The 22,701-nt window shown below is 30.3% G+C and overlaps 1 protein-coding gene across 3 annotated transcripts in view; it reads right to left on the bottom strand.

Annotated features, from left to right (window-relative positions):
* Positions 1 to 22,701, bottom strand: part of LOC139482624 (MOB kinase activator 2-like) — a 49,640-nt gene that overhangs the window by 7,722 nt on the left and 19,217 nt on the right. Inside the window, exons 1-4 of one of the 3 annotated variants that reach the window (XM_071266548.1) lie at positions 20,346 to 20,716; positions 8,368 to 8,540; positions 1,802 to 1,898; positions 904 to 1,028 (exon numbers count right to left, since the gene is read on the bottom strand). In XM_071266548.1, the coding sequence (XP_071122649.1) occupies positions 904 to 1,028; positions 1,802 to 1,898; positions 8,368 to 8,540; positions 20,346 to 20,389 (439 nt within the window). In that variant the 5' untranslated portion in view covers positions 20,390 to 20,716. Of the gene's footprint in view, positions 1 to 903; positions 1,029 to 1,801; positions 1,899 to 8,367; positions 8,541 to 14,325; positions 14,492 to 20,345; positions 20,717 to 22,701 lie in introns of those variants that run through there. The other 2 variants (XM_071266547.1, XM_071266549.1) reach the window with 2 other exon arrangements.

Genomic DNA, 22,701 nt, shown 5'->3' with positions numbered 1-22,701 from the left:
TTTATTGATTTTGTAAAGCAGATTTTCATTCTGTTTTGGTTATCACTCTCTCCTTCCAAAAATAGTCATATAAAGAATTTTCTCATGAATCTACATCAATAAAAAGATTACAGGCCTTATTCTGTTATCATTTCCTTGAAAGTTTGTATAAATAAGGGTATTAGATTAAGGATTTTTTTCCAAACTTGCCAACATTAAGTACGCCTGTAGTGTTTGAAATAAATTTGAAACAATATTTTAATCAAACTTCAAAACACTGACTGTATACATATTACCTGACCCTACTATGAAGATTAGATTTATACAGACATCAGATATCGGTCACTTCATTTATCTATACTTAAATGAAAATTTATGTCACAGTCTAAAAACAGTCATTAACTATTTCACCCTCGTCCTTTAGTCCCTGGTGGATATTTGTCTCATTGGTAATCATACCACATCCATTGTTTTTTTATTCATTACAGCCGATTTTAGTGAGAACCTTAAATTTTTATAAATCTATCACTTACAATATTTTCAAAAAAGCCAAATGATTTTATTTGATATTTTTTACTGATTTATCTTAGTATAGAATTCAATAAAGGATGTCCAGATGTTCCGATGCATACAAGTACTGTTATAATAACATGTAAGTAATAGACATGATTAATGCTGAATGATGTATCTGTTATAGGATTAATCTCATTATTCCATAGTTGATAAATGTAGATGTAGATGTTGTTTTCGTGTTTTATATGTGTAATTTGAATTTAAGCTCCCATGTTGGTTTAAATTCGTTACAAACATGGTCAAACAAAAAATAAATGATAAAATATAACCACTACCAGAGGTAATTGTAACCAACCATAGTTAAATATTTTGAATTATGCAAATTATTTAATCATAATGCATTAAACTTACCAAACTTTGTTGGATATGACGACTCGTCTGAGATTTGTTTCTGTACATATGTTGTTAAATAATCTACATACTGAGGTGCTGTATTTTTGTACTTTTTACCTTTATCGTCATACCATAAAAATTGCCTGAAAAAAAAAGATCATATCTATATATTTTATATACTTACTACAAAAACAGAACTTGCTTACTCAGTGCAAATTTGTTCATTTATTACTATTTATACAATATTTTATGCTATTGCAATTGTTTGCTGTATAAGCTATAAAGCATTTATATATTATAACTCCTATTTAAAAGCAGACTTCAGTTACATGTGTATAGAGTATATATATATAGACAGTACGAAATTTTTTATGCACCTAATTCTGTTTACAGAGGGCTAATGATGTGAAATCTGTCTAGACAGTAATTTATTCTGATGCTTCTGTTTACAAAGTGCTAAATGCTGCAATGCAAAATCAGTTAACATTTATTGTGTGCTGTTAGTTGTGTTTACAGAGCACTTTATGCTGTTATTTGTGTTTACAAAGCACTATATGCTGCACAAGTCAAGAGAGTGTACATTAATTTTACTCTTTTCTGCTTGTTTTGTCCTCAATCAGTTTTATGTAAAAGTATATATGTGGCATTTTAATCAATAAAGCATGTATATTAGTCTTTTTTGGCTCAACAATTCATTATCATGTGAACCCTTTAAATAAACAGAAATAGTGCATAAAAATTATTTTTAAAACTTCAAAGTAAAACTTAAAAGCTCACAGCAATTGTAAATTCGGTCAAAATTTCCACTTAACCAAACTTGTGAGAAATGACAATTGCAGTGTAGAGTGAATACTAATGATATTGTATGCTCGTCTGTCACATTAAAGTTGTATTTTGTTTAACCTTCTTAACTTACACATTTCCTGGGCCTGTCATTGAAGGACAAGATTCTGATGTACAGTATTCCGAGATCACACCATACATTAAATTGACATGGTTGAAAAATGAGATCGCTGCAAGAAAAAAATAGAAAATATCAGTAATGTTAAATAAGAAAATGATGGTAAAGTTAATAATAGCAAACTAGTTGTTAACAATTTGTCATTTGTCCATGCTTACTTGGCAAGGTCAAATCTTTATTACTGAATCCATGTTCAAAAATAGTAACATGTATATGATTTGACATAGAAAACTGTATCATTTTTATGGTCACTAGCTAAAGATGAATGAATGGCCAGTTATAGACATCCATATACAGTTCATTAATTATCACATCTCTTTGACATCAAAATACTGCTGAGCAAGCAGAAAATCATACATGTCTGACTATGGGATTTATATATGGTTTAACATTTATGAATCAATGTTATTTTTGTTCTTATTCATGAGTATATTCTTGTAACGAGCCCTGTGATTAAGATCAATATTAGTTTATATAGTTTATGGTACATATTTCTTAGCAATAACACATAAGCAGTAATTGTTATTTGTCCTTGCAAATTAGCAAATTGTACAATTAAAGAAGATTTTGTGTAGACCAGAAAAATAGGTAGAGATTGCAAAAATAAGTAAAAGTTGTTCTTTTATGAAGAGGACAATATGTGTTACATGCACTGTTGTATATGGTACAAAATAATCAACTATTTGACAGATTTACATAATACAACTCCTTTTACTGTGTTTGTCTGAGTGTTCATGTACTTATACAATCTGTTTGCATGGCTTTTGAAAGTAAACAACAAATGTTTGACTCATTCTCAAGGTTATGTTGTATTATTTGTCCTTTACTATTTATTTTTTTTACTTTAAAATGATAAAATCTGACATGATGTATCATTATTCTAATTCTTCAGTAAAAGTACAATGAGGTGAAAAAAATCATTTTAAAATCTTGAATTTCATCACCATATCATCTTGTACCTCGTACTAAATATCTTTAAAGAAATGAAATAAAACTTTAAATGACTACGTTAATTCCCGTAACTTCATACCAGACTATTAAATTCAACAGCTTTATGTTTCCACGGTTAACAAAGCTAATTTTCTTTTTCTAAAAAATATCTCTATGTGGTAGCACTCAAACCATAAATTGATGATAAATTTTTAATTCTGTAAATTCATTGTACGTAAAGCAGTGATATAGGTGGTAACAAAAACGTAAACTTTTTTGTTGTTAAATTTTTTTATTGAGAAATAAAAATATCAAAAATTGTAGTGCATTTACCATCTGCACTCTATTATCTAGAGAAATATCAAATTTAGTCCTTTATCCAATTTTATGTCAAGCTGCCCAGACGCTCTAAAACACAATGCATTAATAAGACAATTCCTTATTTTGAACTTATCTAAATAATACAAGTTTTGCAATCGTTAATTTAGATCTCGGTCATAAACAATCAAATCAACAAATCAATAGTGGTTATATACGTACCATATTGTACATTACCAATAACACTGATGTCAAATGCCTATTTTGTACTTTATGTATTATCTAATTACAGAAACAAATAATTCCTGAACAATCAACCAAGTAAGATTATTTTTAAAATCCTTTTAAATAAAGTGTGATTGATGAAGTGAGAGTTATTCCCCTTATTCCATAGGAATTTCCATGTACTGTAAATACAGAAATTATTGCAAGGTTTTATTATTGGGAAAAATAAGACAGAGTTATAAACGCAATAATTTAAACTCCCATTTTGAAATATTTTATATGAATTAAACAGGATTTTTCTCAAAATCATAATAATTAAAATCGCATTTAAGCCTAAACTGACAAAAAAATTGAAATAATAAATGCACGCAATAATTTCTGTAGTAACTTAGACAGAATTTTGACCTTTGTATGTTGTAAGAAATACTTCTGTAAAGTTAATTTCTTTATAACATGTGAAACTTTTCATATAACTGTTCATTTAATTTTATCTAAGCTGATAAACTATTCTATGGATGAAAACTGGGACTACTAAATAACTGTATAGTATAATAGTCCCAGATGAACAGAACAAAACATACAGCAATTTCTATTGCCAAAAGAGCCTTCCAAAGCAAGAGAAAAATCTTTAAATTTAGAACGGAAATGGGGAATATGTCAAAGAGACAACAACCCGACCAAAGAACAGAAAAAAGCCAAAGGCCACCAATAAGACTTTAACACAGTGAAATTATGCTTAGTGAGACAGATCAAAAGTAACCTTCTGACCCTTGCATATTAGTCCTGGACCAGTCCTTTCTATCATGATAAATTAACCTTAAAAAAAAAGGTTGTATAAATTAGTGATTGGTTTGACACAAAAACACCAAAAGAAATGATTTCACTTCTATACTTAAAAGTATTTAAAAACTTTTGATATTTTGTAAAAGAAGATATTTGTAGCTTTAAGAATTTCTATGACTATTGTTAAAGCTTTAAACGATGAAAAAACCTTAAACCTTTTAGACTAAATTATATAACTTCTTTGATAGATAATAAAACATTTGTATTCATGGAAGGATGGCCTTTTGTATCATAATTGGATTGTTGGAAACACACAGCATTTAATATTCAAGTGCAATCTATTTTTGTGTTTTCATTTTATTTTATTTGTTTATTTATTTTTGTTTGAGAGTGTTAAGGATATTTTACTTGATCAAATATTTGTTTTAAATTATCTCAACTTAAACTAACAAGTATACATAAATGATAAGGTATGTTAGGAATAATTTCTTGGTTTAGAATCGGTCAACCTTCACTGGTTAACTTATGTTGTCAGTTTATTTTTCATCTATCAGTTTGACTATCCCTCTGGTATCTTTTGTCCCTCTTTCAGGACTGATAGTAGAAAGTGGCGACAAAATAAATGATAAAATAACCCACACACTAACTTCATTAAACAGCAATGATTGTTCCTAATGTTATTCTACTGAACATAGCAGAATCATTCAATAACAATTTACATCTTCAGAAAATCATCAGCTTTAATTGATTCTCTTATTGTGTGAAATTCTGACCACTCCAAAGAGAAGGATGTTCTCATTCATCAGAAACAACTACTATTGATTAGACTATTGTATTATGTAAAGTTATAACAAGGAAGAGAGATGAATGAACTGTAAAACGTCTTTCAGCTTCCTTTACATTAATGAGGAGTAAAAGCTATACATTGAATTTCTAATTCTTCACACTGGTAAAACGAAAACTTTATACCACATGACCTCATAAAGTTCTCTTAAAACTTCTAAAATTTTCTCATCTTTTCTAAAGTTAAAATATTTTTCTTCCCTGTAAAAAGAGTAATTTTCTTCTTTTTCCTCTGGGAAAATAAAATCTAGAAGAAGATTGGGTTCTTATCCATTTTTATGTTAGCTTGACACAAAGTATGTTATAATTAATTATCACAATGAAAGTAATGAAACTGAGTATGTTGCCTGTATGTAGTATGTAGCATGGTGTATAAGGTCTTAATTAAAATATGTTTTGGGGACTTTTTCTTTATGGGTCTTGAAAGGTATGTATGGTCAGTTTCCTCAGTACAGGCTTTCATAGATATGAAGTTTCACATATTAAATGTAAGACAAAAGATTAAAAACAAACAAACTTCAATAAAACTATCCATATATAGACCAAGACTTGTTATCATTTAACATAGCTACTTCACTAGCAGAACAAATGCCTTTGTACATTTTCCCCTGTCATCATGAAAAAGCAATTTACATCTTATCATACAAATCCTGGTTCTTCTTTTAGAGAATGTCAAAAGATAAAAAAGATAATTAAGGCTTTTTTTAAGGTGCATTCATATGCCTTTTGTGTAAAAAATTTGGTTGATTATGAAGGTAATCACTGAAACATGACAGGAGCGGGTCCCCTCTTAGGGCAGTCAGTGTCCCCTACACCTTTATGAAAATGTATGGATTCACCAATGTCATTCTAGCTTGCACAGAAACACAAAATGTGTGACAAGCAGACAGAATAACAATTAATTCTCTTTTCAAAAGGTGTTCATTATAAAATTTGTGAAAACTTGTGTTTTATAAGGAACACAAACCTCAGCGGGACAAATGTCTAGGCAACAATGTACTATGACTTTGTGATTTTCATAACAATAGTTTACACTTAAGGGGGTCTAGAAGTAAAGAACTTTGTGAAACATCTGTCTCCTTAATAGTGTCAATGTTCTGTGGTTTGTAATGAAGGGTCCTTCTTGACCTACATTTGTTATCTTGTTTTTTCCATATCCTTGTTTCATGAAATATTTACATTTCCTTTCAAAGAATTGACATGACATTAGTTAGGTATATCATGATGCACCCTTCAGATTGTGTATGCTAAACTTTTAAAAAGAGTTAATGAAAGTATATTGCAATTTCATAATTATACATGTACTTTTTACATGTAGACTGTCACTATGTATTTTTATTGTTTTATTTAGTCCAAGTATATTGCTTTTTCATAGACACACAGACATATTTGAATAAAAAACAAAACAAGAATGTGTTCATAGTACCCCATCGCACTCTCATTTTCTATGGTCAAATGGACAATGAAAATGGGGGAAAATCTCTGATTTGGCATAAAAATTTGAAAGATCATATAAGGAACATGTGAACTAAGTTTCAAGTTGATTGGACTTTAACTTCATCAAAAACTACCTTGACCAAAAACTTAAACCTGAAGCGAGACAAACGAACGAATGAACTAACGGACGAACGGACCCACAGACCAGAAAACATAATGCCCATAAATTGGGCATAAAAAGTTGTGCCTTGCTCTGCTGAGGTAAGATCATTCTATGAACTAAGCCTCTTACATACCTTACAAACATTAAATGACTAAGTTGTATAGCATTTCTAACTTTGAAAAAAGATGCTTCAATCATTTTCTTCAAATATATACTTTTAATGTTCATTATAAAGGTGATAAAATCTTTAACAGTAAATGTGATCATTATAATGTAAAGAAAATGTCTGTAGCTTTCAATATTGGGCCATCAAACCAGAAAATTACTGTAATTTTGTAAATTAATATTTATGTAATAGAAAAATGAATGTTAGGTTGACAATAGTTAATACACATTTTCAGAGAGTTATTGGGACAGCAACACAACACCTATAATTAGGGCAGATGTTTATCAGCGAAACACCTGAATGGTCACACCAGGTGAAAATACAAGGACTGCATTATCTTGAAGAGTGAAATGGGTCAAATATTCCTAATTTAAAGTTTGTAAGTAAGTGGGTGACAATAATAAATGGGTTTTCCTCTTCCTGGTTAAACCCACAATCCCGCTAAAATGCAAAAAATACTAACTGTTCCCGCCAAAACCAATCACCTGATCAATTTACATTTAGTAACAAAATTAAATTCTCAGAAAGAACAAAATCTTTTTTTTTAATCTCTTCCTGCCACTTAATTTTTTATGTCTTAAAAATTGTAAATGAGGGACTTCTACAAAAAAATATTATATGAGATATAGCAGTTTAATGAAAATCTGTATGTTTTCTATCGATCAGAGTTCACAAAATCATTGGTCCTCATTATTATTTTTATTGCAAAATTTGGTGGTTAGGACCTTCAGACCACCACTTTTTTTTAGGACCCTGATAGATTCTCTGCCACTGACATGACCTCAGATTAATAGGACATCCAATTTTATGTATTACATTTAAAGGAGAGGCAGGTTTTTTCTGTATTTTACTTCCTTGTATAGACAAATCTAGTTAGTCCCGATTTCATTTCAGGACACAAACCATATAATTTTAGCAATGGGAATAATTGATATTTCAGATAAAAAATGTGTTTTGTCTGACATTTTCATCATAACCATAATAATATTTGACCTATTGATAAAACTGAAAGCAAAATGTCAATAAATCACAAACATGGGTGATAAACCAGAATTGATCATGTCTATTTGTCTAAATATATAACTGATAGAGTACAAATACAGCGCAATCAAATTTCATCACAAATCAAAATCCTTATTCATTTGCAAATTAACCTTATCTAAATGTACACTCCTGGATTTTTCTGAGAAATATGTTTTGACCTCTTTTTTTTTTTATCAGACTTGAAAAGTACAAAAAATTGTTGTTTAATGAGGTTTTACTGTCATCAGTATTTTAACATTGTTAAATATACATGTATCATACTTAATATAAAGTATACATAATAAGCTAAAATCTGTTTTACTTTAAATAGTGTACTAATGGAGACATAAACAGAGTAATATGAATTTTTGTTGTAATCTTTATCCTCATCGAGTATTTTTGGATAATGAATTGGGGTTACAAGGCAATATGTAAATTGTTTTGTGTTAAAGTGGAATTCATGTTTCATCTGTATCCACAAAATTCACAAAAAAATAAGTATGGGAGAATAATTTTGAATCCTTAGCCCTATATATCATACATATAAAAATAAGAAGATGTGGTATGGTTGTCTTCTATTTTATTTCTTAATCCCACCCCCCTTTTTTCTGCTATGTTATATTGACCACTTACAATGTGTAGCTAACCATTCATTGTAGTCTACACTAGGAGGTAATGCAACTAATTTGTAGAAATCTGCATCTGTAACTCTTTCACGTACACAACTGTCTTCTAAATATTGTCTGGCTTCTTCCGGGACTGGGGGGGTGGGGGAGTCTTTCGAATTGTCTTTCCTCCTCCCCTTCCTGAAAAAACAAATAAAGAATATTTAACTTTAACATCACTAATATTTCGAAAAGCAAAACCGTCAAATATTTTTTAGTAACTAACTTTCATTAGATTGTGATATACAGAGAACGGTAAGATGCCAACTTAAGCAGTGAATTTTCTACCTCATTTTATTAAGCATTTTGTAGTTGGTTGAGATAACTCTTAGGTAGTTCAGATAACTTTATATAAACTTTGCTTTGTCTACTGTACTATCTTGGTCATGTAAACTATTACAAATTTGAACAGCTGTTGTAAAGTTTGCCAAACAATCAATATCCAGTACTTGTACACATGTACTTAGAAAAATAATATCAAAATGTGTCAGTCTTTTCTCAAGTAATATCCATGCAACCTTTTTCCTAACAGTTGTCTTTAAACTGAAGCATCTATGACCAAATTATAAAAAAGTAGCCTACTTTAACCTTAAATGGTCATAAGTATGATAGATTATCTCACTACTATAGATAAAATCAATATAGGATCATATCATATACAAATAGTACACACCATATGTCAATATATAATGTATATACAAAACAAATATAGAGTCACATGGCAAAAACTGTTATTGATATCTATATAGATTTGTAAAATTTAGTTGGGCAGTCTGACCTTTTTGTAGATCTATTAATTTTCAGTTAGAGGTCAACTGATGATTTTTATGCCATTTTCTACACATAAATTATAAGTCATTTTTCTTTTATAGACATTTGTTTTCTCAAATAACAAAATAACAAGCTCCGAGGTGGTACTCTGTTACTGATACCCAAGTTGTGTTCAGTCAATAAGAGAATAAGTTACATTTGTGTGTATCCTTTTACAGAGAGATATTGTCTAAACATAACTTGCCTCCTTAACTTTGCCTTAACAATACAATATGAAACTGTCTAAAATTCTCTTTAGACTATCAATAATTCTGATTACCACAATGTCTTTAAAAATATTAGGAAGAACAAAAATATTCATGTAAACTGTGCATTTATCTTTTATCAGGGATTGCAACACTTTTAAGAACTACTTTTTGAACAGCAATACAGAACCCAGTACCAGTTACTTTTGTAAATTAAATTAATAGATGTTATTTCAGAGTCAAAATATATATTTGTTTTAATGTTATTTAATGTAAGGGATCAATGATTCTCATTCTTAGGTTGTTCTTTATAATCTAGATCCTATTGACACAATGACTAAACAAGTTCCTTTGTTTAAACATTAACTTATTCAGGCTTATTGATGTTCTTGTTTTTTCTGCTAAAGCACTTAGTAACATTTGGAACTCTGTCACAAATTTTGAAAAGGAACTGGAGACATCAAAGATTTAGGAAGTTTTTAACCATTAATAAGATTATTAATTTAAACTTAAATGTACATGTTTATAGTTACATGTACACGACTCAAATTTCCTTGTTGGAATCCTGTAACTCCTAACTACCATATGCAGTGGTATTAAGGAATCTACTTCCTTCTTTAGGTTATACTTCATGCAGATATATGTAAGGATGTGATAGGTTTATCTAGCTATAAAACCAGGTTTAATCCACCATTATCTACATAAGGAAATGCCTGTACCAAGTCAGTTGTTGTCCTTTCGTTTGATATATTTGAGCTTTTGATTTTTCCATTTGATATAACAAGGGACTTACTGATTTTCATTTTCCTGGAGATAGTATTTTTTGTTTTTTTACTTTTTTTCAGATCAGAACAGTGGGAATAGGAGTTCCAGAGAAAATGGTAGTTAGTTACATGTAGATAGAGTAGGTTTTAGAAAGAAATCTGCAGAGGATATTGAATGAAACAACAGAAAGACACAAAAGACATATTTATACAGAAAAGAGTTATTATTCCTATAAGCTCTTTCCTACTTCCTCTGCACAACTTTACCTTTCATTAAATCACTGGACAATGACCCCACTCTAGACAAAATCAGTGAGTGACATTAATTCATTAAGTATATTGCCATTTATGGCAAATAAATGTCTCAAATACATAACAATATTGTCCCAAAACACGGCTTTATCAATTAATGTAATTCATAAACTTGTCAATCAAAAACCTAATGAAGCTGTCACTAATTAAATGCACAATTAATTAATGCATTTGTAATTGTTTTTCTATATCGTATTTTTACAGCAGGGAAATAGAGCTATAGCAAAATGGACAAGAGGTAAAATGTCAACAAAAACTGCTGAATAGGCAATTTTATATTACAAGACCCTACTGCTGCCGGATGAACGCACAGCAATATATTACAGTAATGACAACAAATGTATGAGAGAAAATATGTTCAGTACATACATGTATTAATTGGCTGGAACCATAATAATCGCAGTGATTAGTACATGTAGTATGGCAGTCAGAAAACAAGTAGTCTAATTGATGGGACTTGATCATTGAACAAGTATATTTGATTGTTGATTGTTTGGTGTCCAGTGGCAATTATTTCATACATTCATATTCAGGGAGATTTTTAATTTGTAAGTTTGTTGTTTGCTTAATGTCCAGTGGCAAATATTTCATCAATATTATGGAAGATTTTAAAGTTTGCTCATGGTCATTGCTCAAATTTATTGAGCAATCCCTTAATTGAGGTAACGAGAAGACATATTAATAACGAAACATGATTCCAAAGTCATAAAAAACTAAATAAAATGAACATTCTTATTGAGAAAGTGCATTTATCCTTGATAGATTTAAAGGTTACTTAGACTAGAACACAGGAAACAGAAATAGATGACATTTTTGTTTATAACAAACAACTTACACTCAATTGATATTCATTCAAATGCCAGATTTTATTTTTCATTTCTGGAAAATATCATTAAAACTATTTAGTAATCAATGGTAATGCAATCTGCTAATATTGCATAATGTTTGAATATTTTATTGGCTAAAGAGAATGAAGATATTCCAATTGTAACACTTGAGTGGTTTTCTATGTAAAATGGTTCACAACCACTCAAAAACATACTAAAAAATACATTTCCTTGTGAAAATAATGGAAAATTTAGTTTGCAGATGATATAAATTGATGGTTTTCAGAGAATAAGCTATTTCTATTATCCTATTAGAAAGACCACTCGACAAAAATAATTCAATATCTTCTTTACGGAAAAACACTTCATGGGAAAAACACAAGGAAAGGAAGAAACAAGCTTATGTCACTCAACCAATCTGATCTTATACCAGATAACTGAAGTTGACTAGTACATGGAACATACGCTTGACCAAACAATTAAAATGATTTTCCTCCAGATTAAAATAAAACATGTAAATTCATGCATAGAAATCATCAAAAGTAGATAATATGAAAAAGACATGTATTTAAACATTATATTTATGTATGATAATGATTATATGAGATCAGTGACCTTTTCCCTAAGGGCGCACATCTGGGATCATGACCTTGGTCAGTTACATATTGTTTTGAAAAGTGACCATAGCTATGTAACTAGACTGACGTACACACTGTAAACAAGAAAGGTAAACTACAATACTACTTGACCACTTCAAAAAATAAATACTGGTCAAGTCTTTTGACCCTCTGAAGTCATTTTCAAAGAACTTATCTAACTATTAACTATTTGAACAAACATAGTATCATCAAGTAAATTCACATTCTGTAAAAAATAGCTATATAAGAAGATGTGGACTGGTATATAAGTGCCAATGAAACAACTCTCCATCCAAGTCACAATTTGTAAAAGTAAACCATTATAGGTCAAAGTGCAGTCAGCTATAAAAGCTTTGTTAACATTTCTAATACTTCCTTTAGTTAATCTGACTTCTGATTTTCTAGTATGCTTACTAACTTGCTTGCTTTCAACTACGAAATTGGTGGACAGACTCTTATTTACTCTAATCATTAGACATTTTTTTCTTGATGTTTTTTACATGATACTAGATCTTAACCACTTTCACTAATATCACATCTGTTAACCCTTTTCTTTACTGGCTGACAAGATAATTAAATTGTTAATTAGATAAAATAAAATATTTCTTTCTTCACAAATCAATACATACTAGCTTCAAACTTCAACAGAATAATTAGATTTGGTGTAATTTTAACTTCATCTTAACTAACATCACTATAGTAATGAATCAATCTAGTAACAAGTTGAGGTCACATGTACTTTTATCAATACCAGCAGTAGATACTGATTTTCTTTTAAGAAAGCAGATTGTATAATTTTTTGTTTTTTTTATCAGAACTTAGTAAACATATGATACTTAATCAGCGAAGAAAGTGAAGGTAGGGGAAATAAATTGTTGAAGAGATTCTGCAAAAATAATAATCTTTCAACTAACTAGCAGCAATCTAGAATTTTTATTCCATAACATTTGTATCTTTACAGTTTAGTGAACTATAAAATGCCAGTTCGGTATAAGACCTATGAACACAACATTTTGGCAAGTTATCACAGTACTTGACAAATGCAATCCATGCTAAGTACAGTTACCAATTTACAGGTCGACAGTGTTAACGTCTCAAGGACTGTTTTTATATACATGTACTTATTCTCAAGTATTGTGTCATAAGAAATCAGAAACTAGACCGTTTAACTAAAGATAAGATTCCTATTATGAAAATAACATTTTATACTCCTTGAAGAAACAAAGGCACTTATGGTTCATTGCTGATATCAGGAAGTGCAAAAATAATAATCAGGAACCATATTTTCCAAAGTTTCAACATGGTGGCTAATTGTTTTCATTTTAACTATATGCTATCAACATGTTTCTTTTTCTTTTATGTTTCCAGTAATTACTGTACTAAGCTATTTGTAAATAAAAAAATTTCGGATTTCAGTTCATAATTATACGTTATTTGACCAATGATGCAAAAAGAACCAGACACAAGTTTTACCAACTTATGAAGTCTCTTCCAGAAACAAAACAGAAATAATATTTTCAGTTTCAGAAACATGTAGAATGCACAAGTTGTACTTGACAAAAGTGTGACGAAAATTTTGAAGTTCTTCAACATATTGAAAAAGTCAAAGTATCTGTTAAGAGGAAGAAGGACTTGGCAATGGGTGTCAGATATATCTGGAAAGTGCTCACATGTTACAACTCATGACTGTCAAGCTGTTGTTCAATTATGAAGTTGTTCTGTTAAGTAGTACCTGAGACCTTGTAAGGAAAATATGTTGGACGAAGGGACAGACCAACGTAGGCAAAGCAGATGAAGGAATAGTAAGACTAACTGAAGGAATGGATAGACAAACTGAAGGTCTGGATAGACAAACTGAAGGACTGGATAGACAAACTGAAGGCCTGGATAGACAAACTGAAGGCCTGGATAGACAAACTGAAGGCCTGGATAGACAAACTGAAGGCCTGGATAGACAAAGTGAAGGACTGGATAGACAAACTGAAGGACTGGATAGACAAACTGAAGGACTGGATAGACAAACTGAAGGACTGGATAGACAAACTGAAGGAATGGATAGACAAACTGAAGAAACGGATAGAAGGAATGGATAGACAAACTGAAGGCCTGGATAGACAAACTGAAGGGTTTTATGATAAATAAATCCCCCATTGCTAGTGGGGTTATGATAATTATATTCATTTCAAACCAAGAAGGTTCATTTATACACATCAATTTCAAGAAAACTTTTTTAATGGTTCATTTAACAACAGTTATTTTATATGATCTAACCTAAGAATGCTACTTAAGGTAACATCTTTTCTCTTTTCTACAATTTATTTAAATATCATGTAATAAAATCTATAAACAAAACAGAAACATTACAGTACCTTTTTAATATACCATGCATCATGATAAAAGACACACCATCATCATAAAATTCTTCTAGCCTATGATTAAAGCTTGACATAGCATGGAGCCAACTCCTGCAATTATCGGTGTTATAAACTAACCAAATTACAAAGTCCACAACTTTTCCTATAGCCTGGTAACATATGTTTAAAGTCATCCCATGCAAGATCAATAGTAGCAAAGAACATAGTTTATATTGTATAATTCATCAATCAACCTTTAATAATTTAATATAACTACATAGATTATCGAAAATTGTTTAATTTTGCTACTATGAATGAACATGGAGAGCGCTGTTTGTAAAATAGGATGTTTTTAAATTCATAAATATGCAATGGTTTTCAAACATATGCACTCCCTTAAATGTTTCATTTGATATATGAGTAATGTGGTAATTGCTTGTCAATGATTATGATACCACTAACCACCAGAGACCTAAGGCGAAGGCTGTTAACAACTTTAGGGCACTATTTGACTTCTGTGTAAACTAGAGGCCCTTGAAACATACACTCATCTATCACCTTAATTAAACTACCTTATAATTAAAGATTAGTCTTTAGTTGACATTATTATGATCTTACTGCAACACTTTTTAAAGTCAACATTTGATCAAGAGTCAGTTAATATGTGTTTGGCTCATTTTGATTTTTTTTACTGTTATGGTGACCATCTTTAAATTTGGTGAAAAATATTGAGTTTCAGAAATGTCTCATTTGATCAAATTTCAAGAATATTTCACATTTCATTATCCAAATTTTCCATTTCTTATACCTGGCAGTCATCTTAAATGGGGATCCATGTTATATGACAGTTTAAAGCAATTAGGTCCCAAAATCCTCTGAGCAATAAAGATATAAAACTTATTCAATGAACTGAATAAAGCAGAGAAGCAGAATAACTGTTCAAACAACTTCCATCTCAAAAATGATAAATTTTGAATAAGATTGTCAATAAGAAAGATATCATCCCCAAATAAGCTAGTGCTCATGAGAAAAAAGCTGAGCTTTTACTAAAAACACAACAAAAATGATTTATTGATATAAAACTTCAATAATGACAAGATGTCACAAACAATGATCTAAAAATATCTAGAAAATCAAAAATCTATTAACATGTAAAGAGAAGTGGTTTATTGCATGTTATAAAATCTCTAATTACAATCAAAAACAGTTTTTGGTAGAAATAAAACAAAGCAATGATTTTCTGTTCTTGAACAGAATATAATAGCCATTGATCTCACAGTTTTTCATTGATTGGCAATAAAGCGCTAGTAAAACACCAATATATTTCAATTTGATCAAAAAGGTAGAAAGGTTAAAAAGTTATGTCAGGTGAAGCAAATATAAAATTAGGAATCATGTATGTGGTTATTTTAGTTTCCTGTTTGCATTAAAAATAACTTTTCTGAATTGCAAGTGATAGTTGAGATCACAATTATTTGTTCATAGCAAATCATAAACTATAAGCCAAAAAAATGATAAGGAGAGTAGCATGATCAGAAAAAAAAGACAGGACAACAAAACAGTTGAAAGAAACCACTGAACTAAACTTGGCCTTATCGTCTTGATATCTTTAAACTAACTAAACTGTCTATAGAGTTACAGTAAGAAAAAATTGTTCTGCACTCAATAGCAATGACAGAATGAATATGGAAACAAAAAAGAATCAGTTGGATAAATTGATAATACAGAATGATCCTGACATGCACAGGAATAAAAGCCTCCAAAACATAAATTTAACAAATTATCTTCAAAGCGGAAAGTAGGAGGAAATCTGTTATCTTCACATAGAGGAAACTGGTGCATAAACATAGGAAATACAAGGTCAAGATGTAATATAATTAGACTTAAGTAGATGTAAACTGTCATTTTCTCTTTCTCACTCATTAGGTTTATTATTAGGAAGTGCAGTCAAGGTTAGACCAAATTCCAATGTTACATGTATTATATTAGTGTTAAAAAATAAAAAATTTAGATAGATTGATAGATTTTTTAAAGATATTTTTTTTTTAAATTTCAAATAGAGGACCCGTTGTGTGCATAATCAGTACAACTATTAGTTTAGGAAGCCTGGGACGTAGTGTCATAGGCCACGATGACAAGAAAAGAACCTGAGTACCATGCTATTGTGCATTATGAATTCTCCAAAATAGGACCATTTGTTCAATCCTAAAAGATTACGCATGTACAAATAAATCTGAATCAAGATGCATAAAAGAAGTCCAGTGTACTTGTGTGCAAGACTGAACAGTTTTATGACCTTAGAAGGAAGTGTTCTGATTTTGAGATACATATCAGTCTACAATCTGACATTTATCAAGATAATGCACACTTTCCTAATTACCCAGAGATCATGCAATATATCGCACTTTGTCACATGATCAAAATGATTTAAATAGTTAAAAAAAATGTCAAGAAATGCCAAACATTAACTGTCCTTTCAAAGCCTGGTTAAAAGATGTAGGAGAGCTAGATCTTAAATTTGTAACTTTTGTGGAAATTTTTTGTCCTATTCTTAAATTTACTCTAAAACATGAAATAAGAAATTTTCCTGTGATTTTAATATTTTAAACTGGATATGGATTTTTAATGCATGAGGAGGAAACTTTTGTTTATTTGTCTAAGTTCATATCCACACTATAGTTATGATAGTAGCTACCCCTTATTATGACTGCTAAGCGTTAGTAAACAACTGAAGTCAATTTCTCCTGATCAATATGTTATCTAACATCATCTGAGCCTCAGGTGTGTTGTGGTCATCTCATGTCCAGTATAAATCCTTGATACTAATTAACTAACCAATCTCATCAATCCAAACCACATGCTCAATAATTATACATGAATGTAAGCTTATTACTATAACATACAATAGGCCATGTTTAAGCCACAAGGTCAAATAGTCTGCTTCTTTCTAGTGCAGATAATTAACACAATATATATACATGTAGTAGTTACATAATTTAAGCTATTAAGAACATATAACTGACATGAATAGCTTAATCAAAACATAGGCCAATTCAGATTTTTTAATGTTTCAAAAAACACAATTATTGCTTAATCTGTTGTTGGCAAATTTTTCAGATTTTTTTTATTTTCAATGCTCTTTACTATAACTATATCTTATTTTTAAAATTTGGTCTTAGGCTTCCAATTGTTTTGTTTTGCGTGCACTCTTGAGTCTTACGTCAAAAAAGGCATCTAATGTACCAAATAATAAGCTTGGTATCTTTGATGAGATTCTAGAGGATTTAGAGAAGAAAACATGCATTACAAAGAATCCTAAGCTCTGTAAGACATAAAGCATTGACCACTTAAAATAACGTCCATCCTGAAGAAAAAAAAAACAGTAATGGATTGCAAATAGCTTGATATTCTCCTCAGCCTTACATCAGGTGAAATTCAGAACTTTGAAATACCTGGCATGGGGTTACCTGAATGTTCCCTATATCAGAACCACCTTACATTGTGTGTGCTTTTACATAAAATAATATATATATATATGTCACTCACTCAGACGTACTTATGAATATAATTATTTTCTGTGACTGTATATTACATTAATTTGTAGGATCCTTTACTATAGATAATTTAGCTGATCTGTAACAATAACATCTTCATGCCTTATATATCATGTACTGTAGTACGCCGCTAGATTAAAACTGACGTGGAAAGGTAACACATGCCCACCGAAAGCTCTTTTTTTGAGAGCCCAGGTGGTCGTGTGGTCTAGCGGGACGGCTGCAGTGCAGGCGATTTGGTGTCACGATATCACAGTAGCATGGGTTCGAATCCCGGCGAGGGAAGAACCAAAAATTTGCGAAAGCAAATTTACAGATCTAACATTGTTGGGTTGATGTTTAGACGAGTTATATATATATATATATATATAAATATTTAAGACTAAAGAGCACTAGATCTTTTTTTATCAGAATATATAAATATAAGTATATCTAGGATATTAACTTTCAAAATGTAAGTCATAAAATAACAGGCCCGTAGCCAGAAATTTCCAAGGGGGTGGGGGGTATTTGGACTCATAAACTTCACTTTAACAGTCACAATTCGAACAAAACGTTGACTTTAACAGTGCTTATTTGGTTTCAAGGAGGGTTGTCTGAACCCCCCTGGCTACGGGTATGAATAATGACAGAAAATTAACCAAGTATTTAACAAGTCTAGTACATAAATAGAAAAAATACATTAGGTTTCTAATCGAATATTTAAAATTACAAGGTCAAAAGGCTAACTATCAGCTGATTTTTAAATGTAGAGAAATAACAATTACCTCATACAATCACATGTAATAGGGATTTTGTTTGTTTAAATAAATATTTATCTTATTATAAAATCTCTGATTTTAGATTTAAATGTCACATTATAGAGACCATACATGTGGGCTATAAAGACAGCTGATTTTTTAAATGTCAGTTAGACCTTGAACTACAAACTTTAAAGAATCACTAAACTTTGGCAATTTTGGTCTTTAAAAATTTGTTGATTCAAAAGCTTATATAACCATAACAAATATCATAATACTCTGAATATTCAGATATCACAGATGACATTGAGTTGGAGACTCAGGCAAACAAAAACTGATAGCCGAATATTTGCTGATAGGCTGAAGGTTATTCATGTGTAAAGAGTATATGACCTGACTAAATGGCTCTATTTCTGGACAGCACATTTTGGAAAATGTGTAATGTTAAAATGATTTTACATACAGTTTGTACTACATGTACAGCATCGATTGAGATACAAAATTTTCCCTTTTCGGACAGTTAAACAGAATCTTTTAAGTCAAAATAACAAAATCAGAGGAAAGTAAGAAAACTTGACAACAGTAGATGGACTTCACCAATGAAAAACTGAGATAAAGCATACCACACGTTGATGTAAAAAAATAAACTGTTCAGAGAAAGTTTAAACTGGGTAAGAATAAGAAAAGGAACTTTATACACTTTGCATTCACAGAAACAGAAAAAGCTAGCATAGAATCCTTGTATTACAACACTGATTTCCACAGAAATAAAGGGTTTTTCGATTCTCAAGTTCCTTTTTACCATGCAGTATATAAACTTCATACATGCATGCTGTAAAAAATGTAATTTTTATTTTTGTTTTTCATTTACTGATTTTAATTTCAAAACATTTACACCTTCCCAAAATATATCAAAATAACCAGTTGATTTCCAATATCTATACTGTCCTTATTAACACAGTATATTTATATTATCCTTTACATTTACTAGTCTCGGGAAGTTTCTACCTTAAGCTTATCAACTGAAAAAGGCTCAAACCGAACAATAGACTTTTTTATGAACAGTTAACCAAAAGCTTGTATCATTACAATACATTTTATTTAAGCTGCTATAAACTTAATAGCTTCAATGAAATAACTGTCAGCTTGCCTACTTAGGTCTTTAAGAAAATCAAGATGTTTAGCACATTTATTAGCTAATAAGGGTCTTTTTTATATCATGGAGTTTTTTTTTATTGTTGTACAGTGTAGGGGATAACTTTATACCCGTAGTCAGTCTACCTGATCAGAGCTATATATACATCTTGTAAATAAAACATTACTTATTTGGAAAGATGAAATAACTGTTGGGTTTCCACTCTTTGATGGTTTTTTTATATATTAACATGCAAGAGACCATAGAAATATATTCACTTTCTAATTCATAAATGTCAAACCATAATTTGTATAGATCAAAAGGTTTATGTTATAATAACTAATGTTTATATCACAACACAGGTATATTTCATGAAAGATAACATTTGGGACTATAAAAAAAGATTGGTAACTTTGGTGTATACTTTCTTCCAATTAGAAAATGACTGTTTTTATAAGTCTTTAACTATTATTTTTTTCTGTTGTCATGCTGTACGTTAAAAAAACATTCCCTAAAAAATATAGCCTTAAAGTAATGGTCAAACTACTATAGTTCAAAACAAATCTCATATGAGTTTTTTACAGTTAATTTAATAAAGTAACTTACCAGAAATTTATAACAAATAAAATCCCAGTTGTCATTTTTAACATCTATTGAAAATCTGATACAAGTCAAATTAAAACATAAGGATAAGAAACTTCTAAAGTCATAAAATTAGTCTTCAATCCGGTATTATATTCTAAAATAGATCAAATGTCACAATTAGAAACTAATCCTGAAATTCTGGCACTGATCATCAGATGATATATTCACTATCGGTCACCCCATATTTAAATCTATATTTGGCGGTTAAGTCAGTGTAAACATAAACTATCTAAGTCTGAGGTGTAAATAATGTGATTCAATAGGAAGCACGTGGTTAACAAAATACAATCATAATACCATGTGGTTATATAAAGCAGGATCTTTCTCTCTATTTAAAGTTTCATTCTGATTGGTCGATAAAGGTGGGCAGGTATCATAAAGGTAAAAAAAGGTCAACGATATACATGTACTTGTGTCAGTGACTTTTCTACATCAATTGTTATCTGGCTATGTATATTAATTAATTTACTTGTACGAGCCTTTTATCTACTGGGTATAGGTCAAAGCATAAAGTGATTTATATTAGACATTAATTATTTATCAAAAGTGTGCCAACATTTAGCTTGTTACTTGTGCATGCATCATGGCACATATAAACAATGCATGAAATATGCAACTAATTTTCTATTGTGCTGACAAAGCAAGATTTAATATATCTATAGGTAGCTGCAAAAGGAGATTAGCTATTGTGACATACTGAAAAAAAGATGCAAAATATGAACAAACTTGACAAAAATTAATCAATAAATCTTTCTTAATATCAAATCAATTATAGCTATTTAAAAAGAAAATTGCAAAATCATGCCCATAATTTTCATCAATATTCGTTGTTTTCACAAAAAGGAGACCAATTTTTTAACAAGAAAATAGTACTTAAGAAATAAAATATCTGATCATCAGATGTTAAAAATCAATTTAAATTAACTTATATATTTCCCTATGTTGTTTTTGATGTTGATTTTGATGTGTGAAGTTTCTAACTTTCAAGTGAAGATTAAAACACAAAATTCTCATAATTGTAACAAGAAATAAAACCCTTTCTCATTTTTTTTCACTGCTTATCAAGGACAGTTCCAGGATTTGAGGTTTTGGGGTACGTGGAGGGTTTGATCCTTATGATTTGGCCTAGGCAGAACTGAATAAGGGAGTAACCATTTAACTTCAGGTGGAGGAGAGGGGTGTATGGTTTATTTGTCTGAGTCAGATTTTTTTTTTTAGCGCAGTGAACTTTTTTTTTTTTTAATATAGTTTTTCAATGTTGTCAATCAAAGTATTTTTTTTCAAAATTTAACACTATAAGGTAAGGAGAAAATTTGGATCAGAATAAAAAAAATTTGTCATCTGCTTCAGACCAAAATATTTCTTTTCTTCTTTTTTTTTTTATCGGGGATTACAATATTATTTTTTTTTAGGATAAATCCATAATCCATACCCCTCTTGATGGTTGTTCCCTAAATATATTTCAAAGTTGCATGCAAAGCCTCCCTTTTCATCAATGATTTTAAATGACTAATGTTCTTTTACGCAGTACTTTTATCCAAAAAAAAAAAGAAACCTGCATTATCATTGTACTCTCTTGAGAGTCTACGTGTCACACCTGCCTGCAGGAAGACAGGCCTGGTTAGATCGGACATATGTAAACATATGATGTCACCATGTAAAACATAAACATTAGTCTTGTTAATAATTAGTCATAAAAACAAAGAACACGCTTCTAATACATCTCACTAAAAGAACATCGTCTCTTTCTTCTTTTTATTAACTGAAGACTGTAACCCATTGAACCTAAATTCGGGCTAGTTTAATATGGATTGTTATTTAATGTTTAATGTCACTTTCAGATCCTTGGCTTCATCATAAAATTGAGAATGTCTGACGAACCTAATTGATGAGGTAAGCCACTGATTACCAAAAAAGAGAACCACTAACATTCAGAAGGAAAACTTGGGATCTTGATCAATAAATATTTGAGGCTAAAAGCAGAGTTTGAACTCATAAACTAAGTGTTGATAGGCCAATCATCAATCATGTAGAACTAATCAGACCATTTGGCTGCAAAGGACCCAGTGTAAGAATAAAATTTAGAATGGAAATGGGGAATGTGTCATAGAGACAACCACCCAACCAAAGAGCAGAAAAGAGGCCTAGGCCAACAATGGGTCTTCAAGATAGTGAGAAAATACAGCACCTGGAGGCCATGTGAGCCTTTAGCTGGCCCCTGAATAAAAATATGTACTACTGGTAGATTAAACTTCAATGAAAATGGACATTACACTAAACTTGTATCAAAATAATTTTATTCAGCAAAAAGTTTAAC

This window comes from Mytilus edulis, chromosome 7 (genome assembly GCF_963676685.1).
Source record: "Mytilus edulis chromosome 7, xbMytEdul2.2, whole genome shotgun sequence".
Taxonomy (NCBI): domain Eukaryota; kingdom Metazoa; phylum Mollusca; class Bivalvia; order Mytilida; family Mytilidae; genus Mytilus; species Mytilus edulis.
Note: the sequence above shows the minus strand (reverse complement) of the source record. Positions and strands in the feature narration are given on the sequence as shown.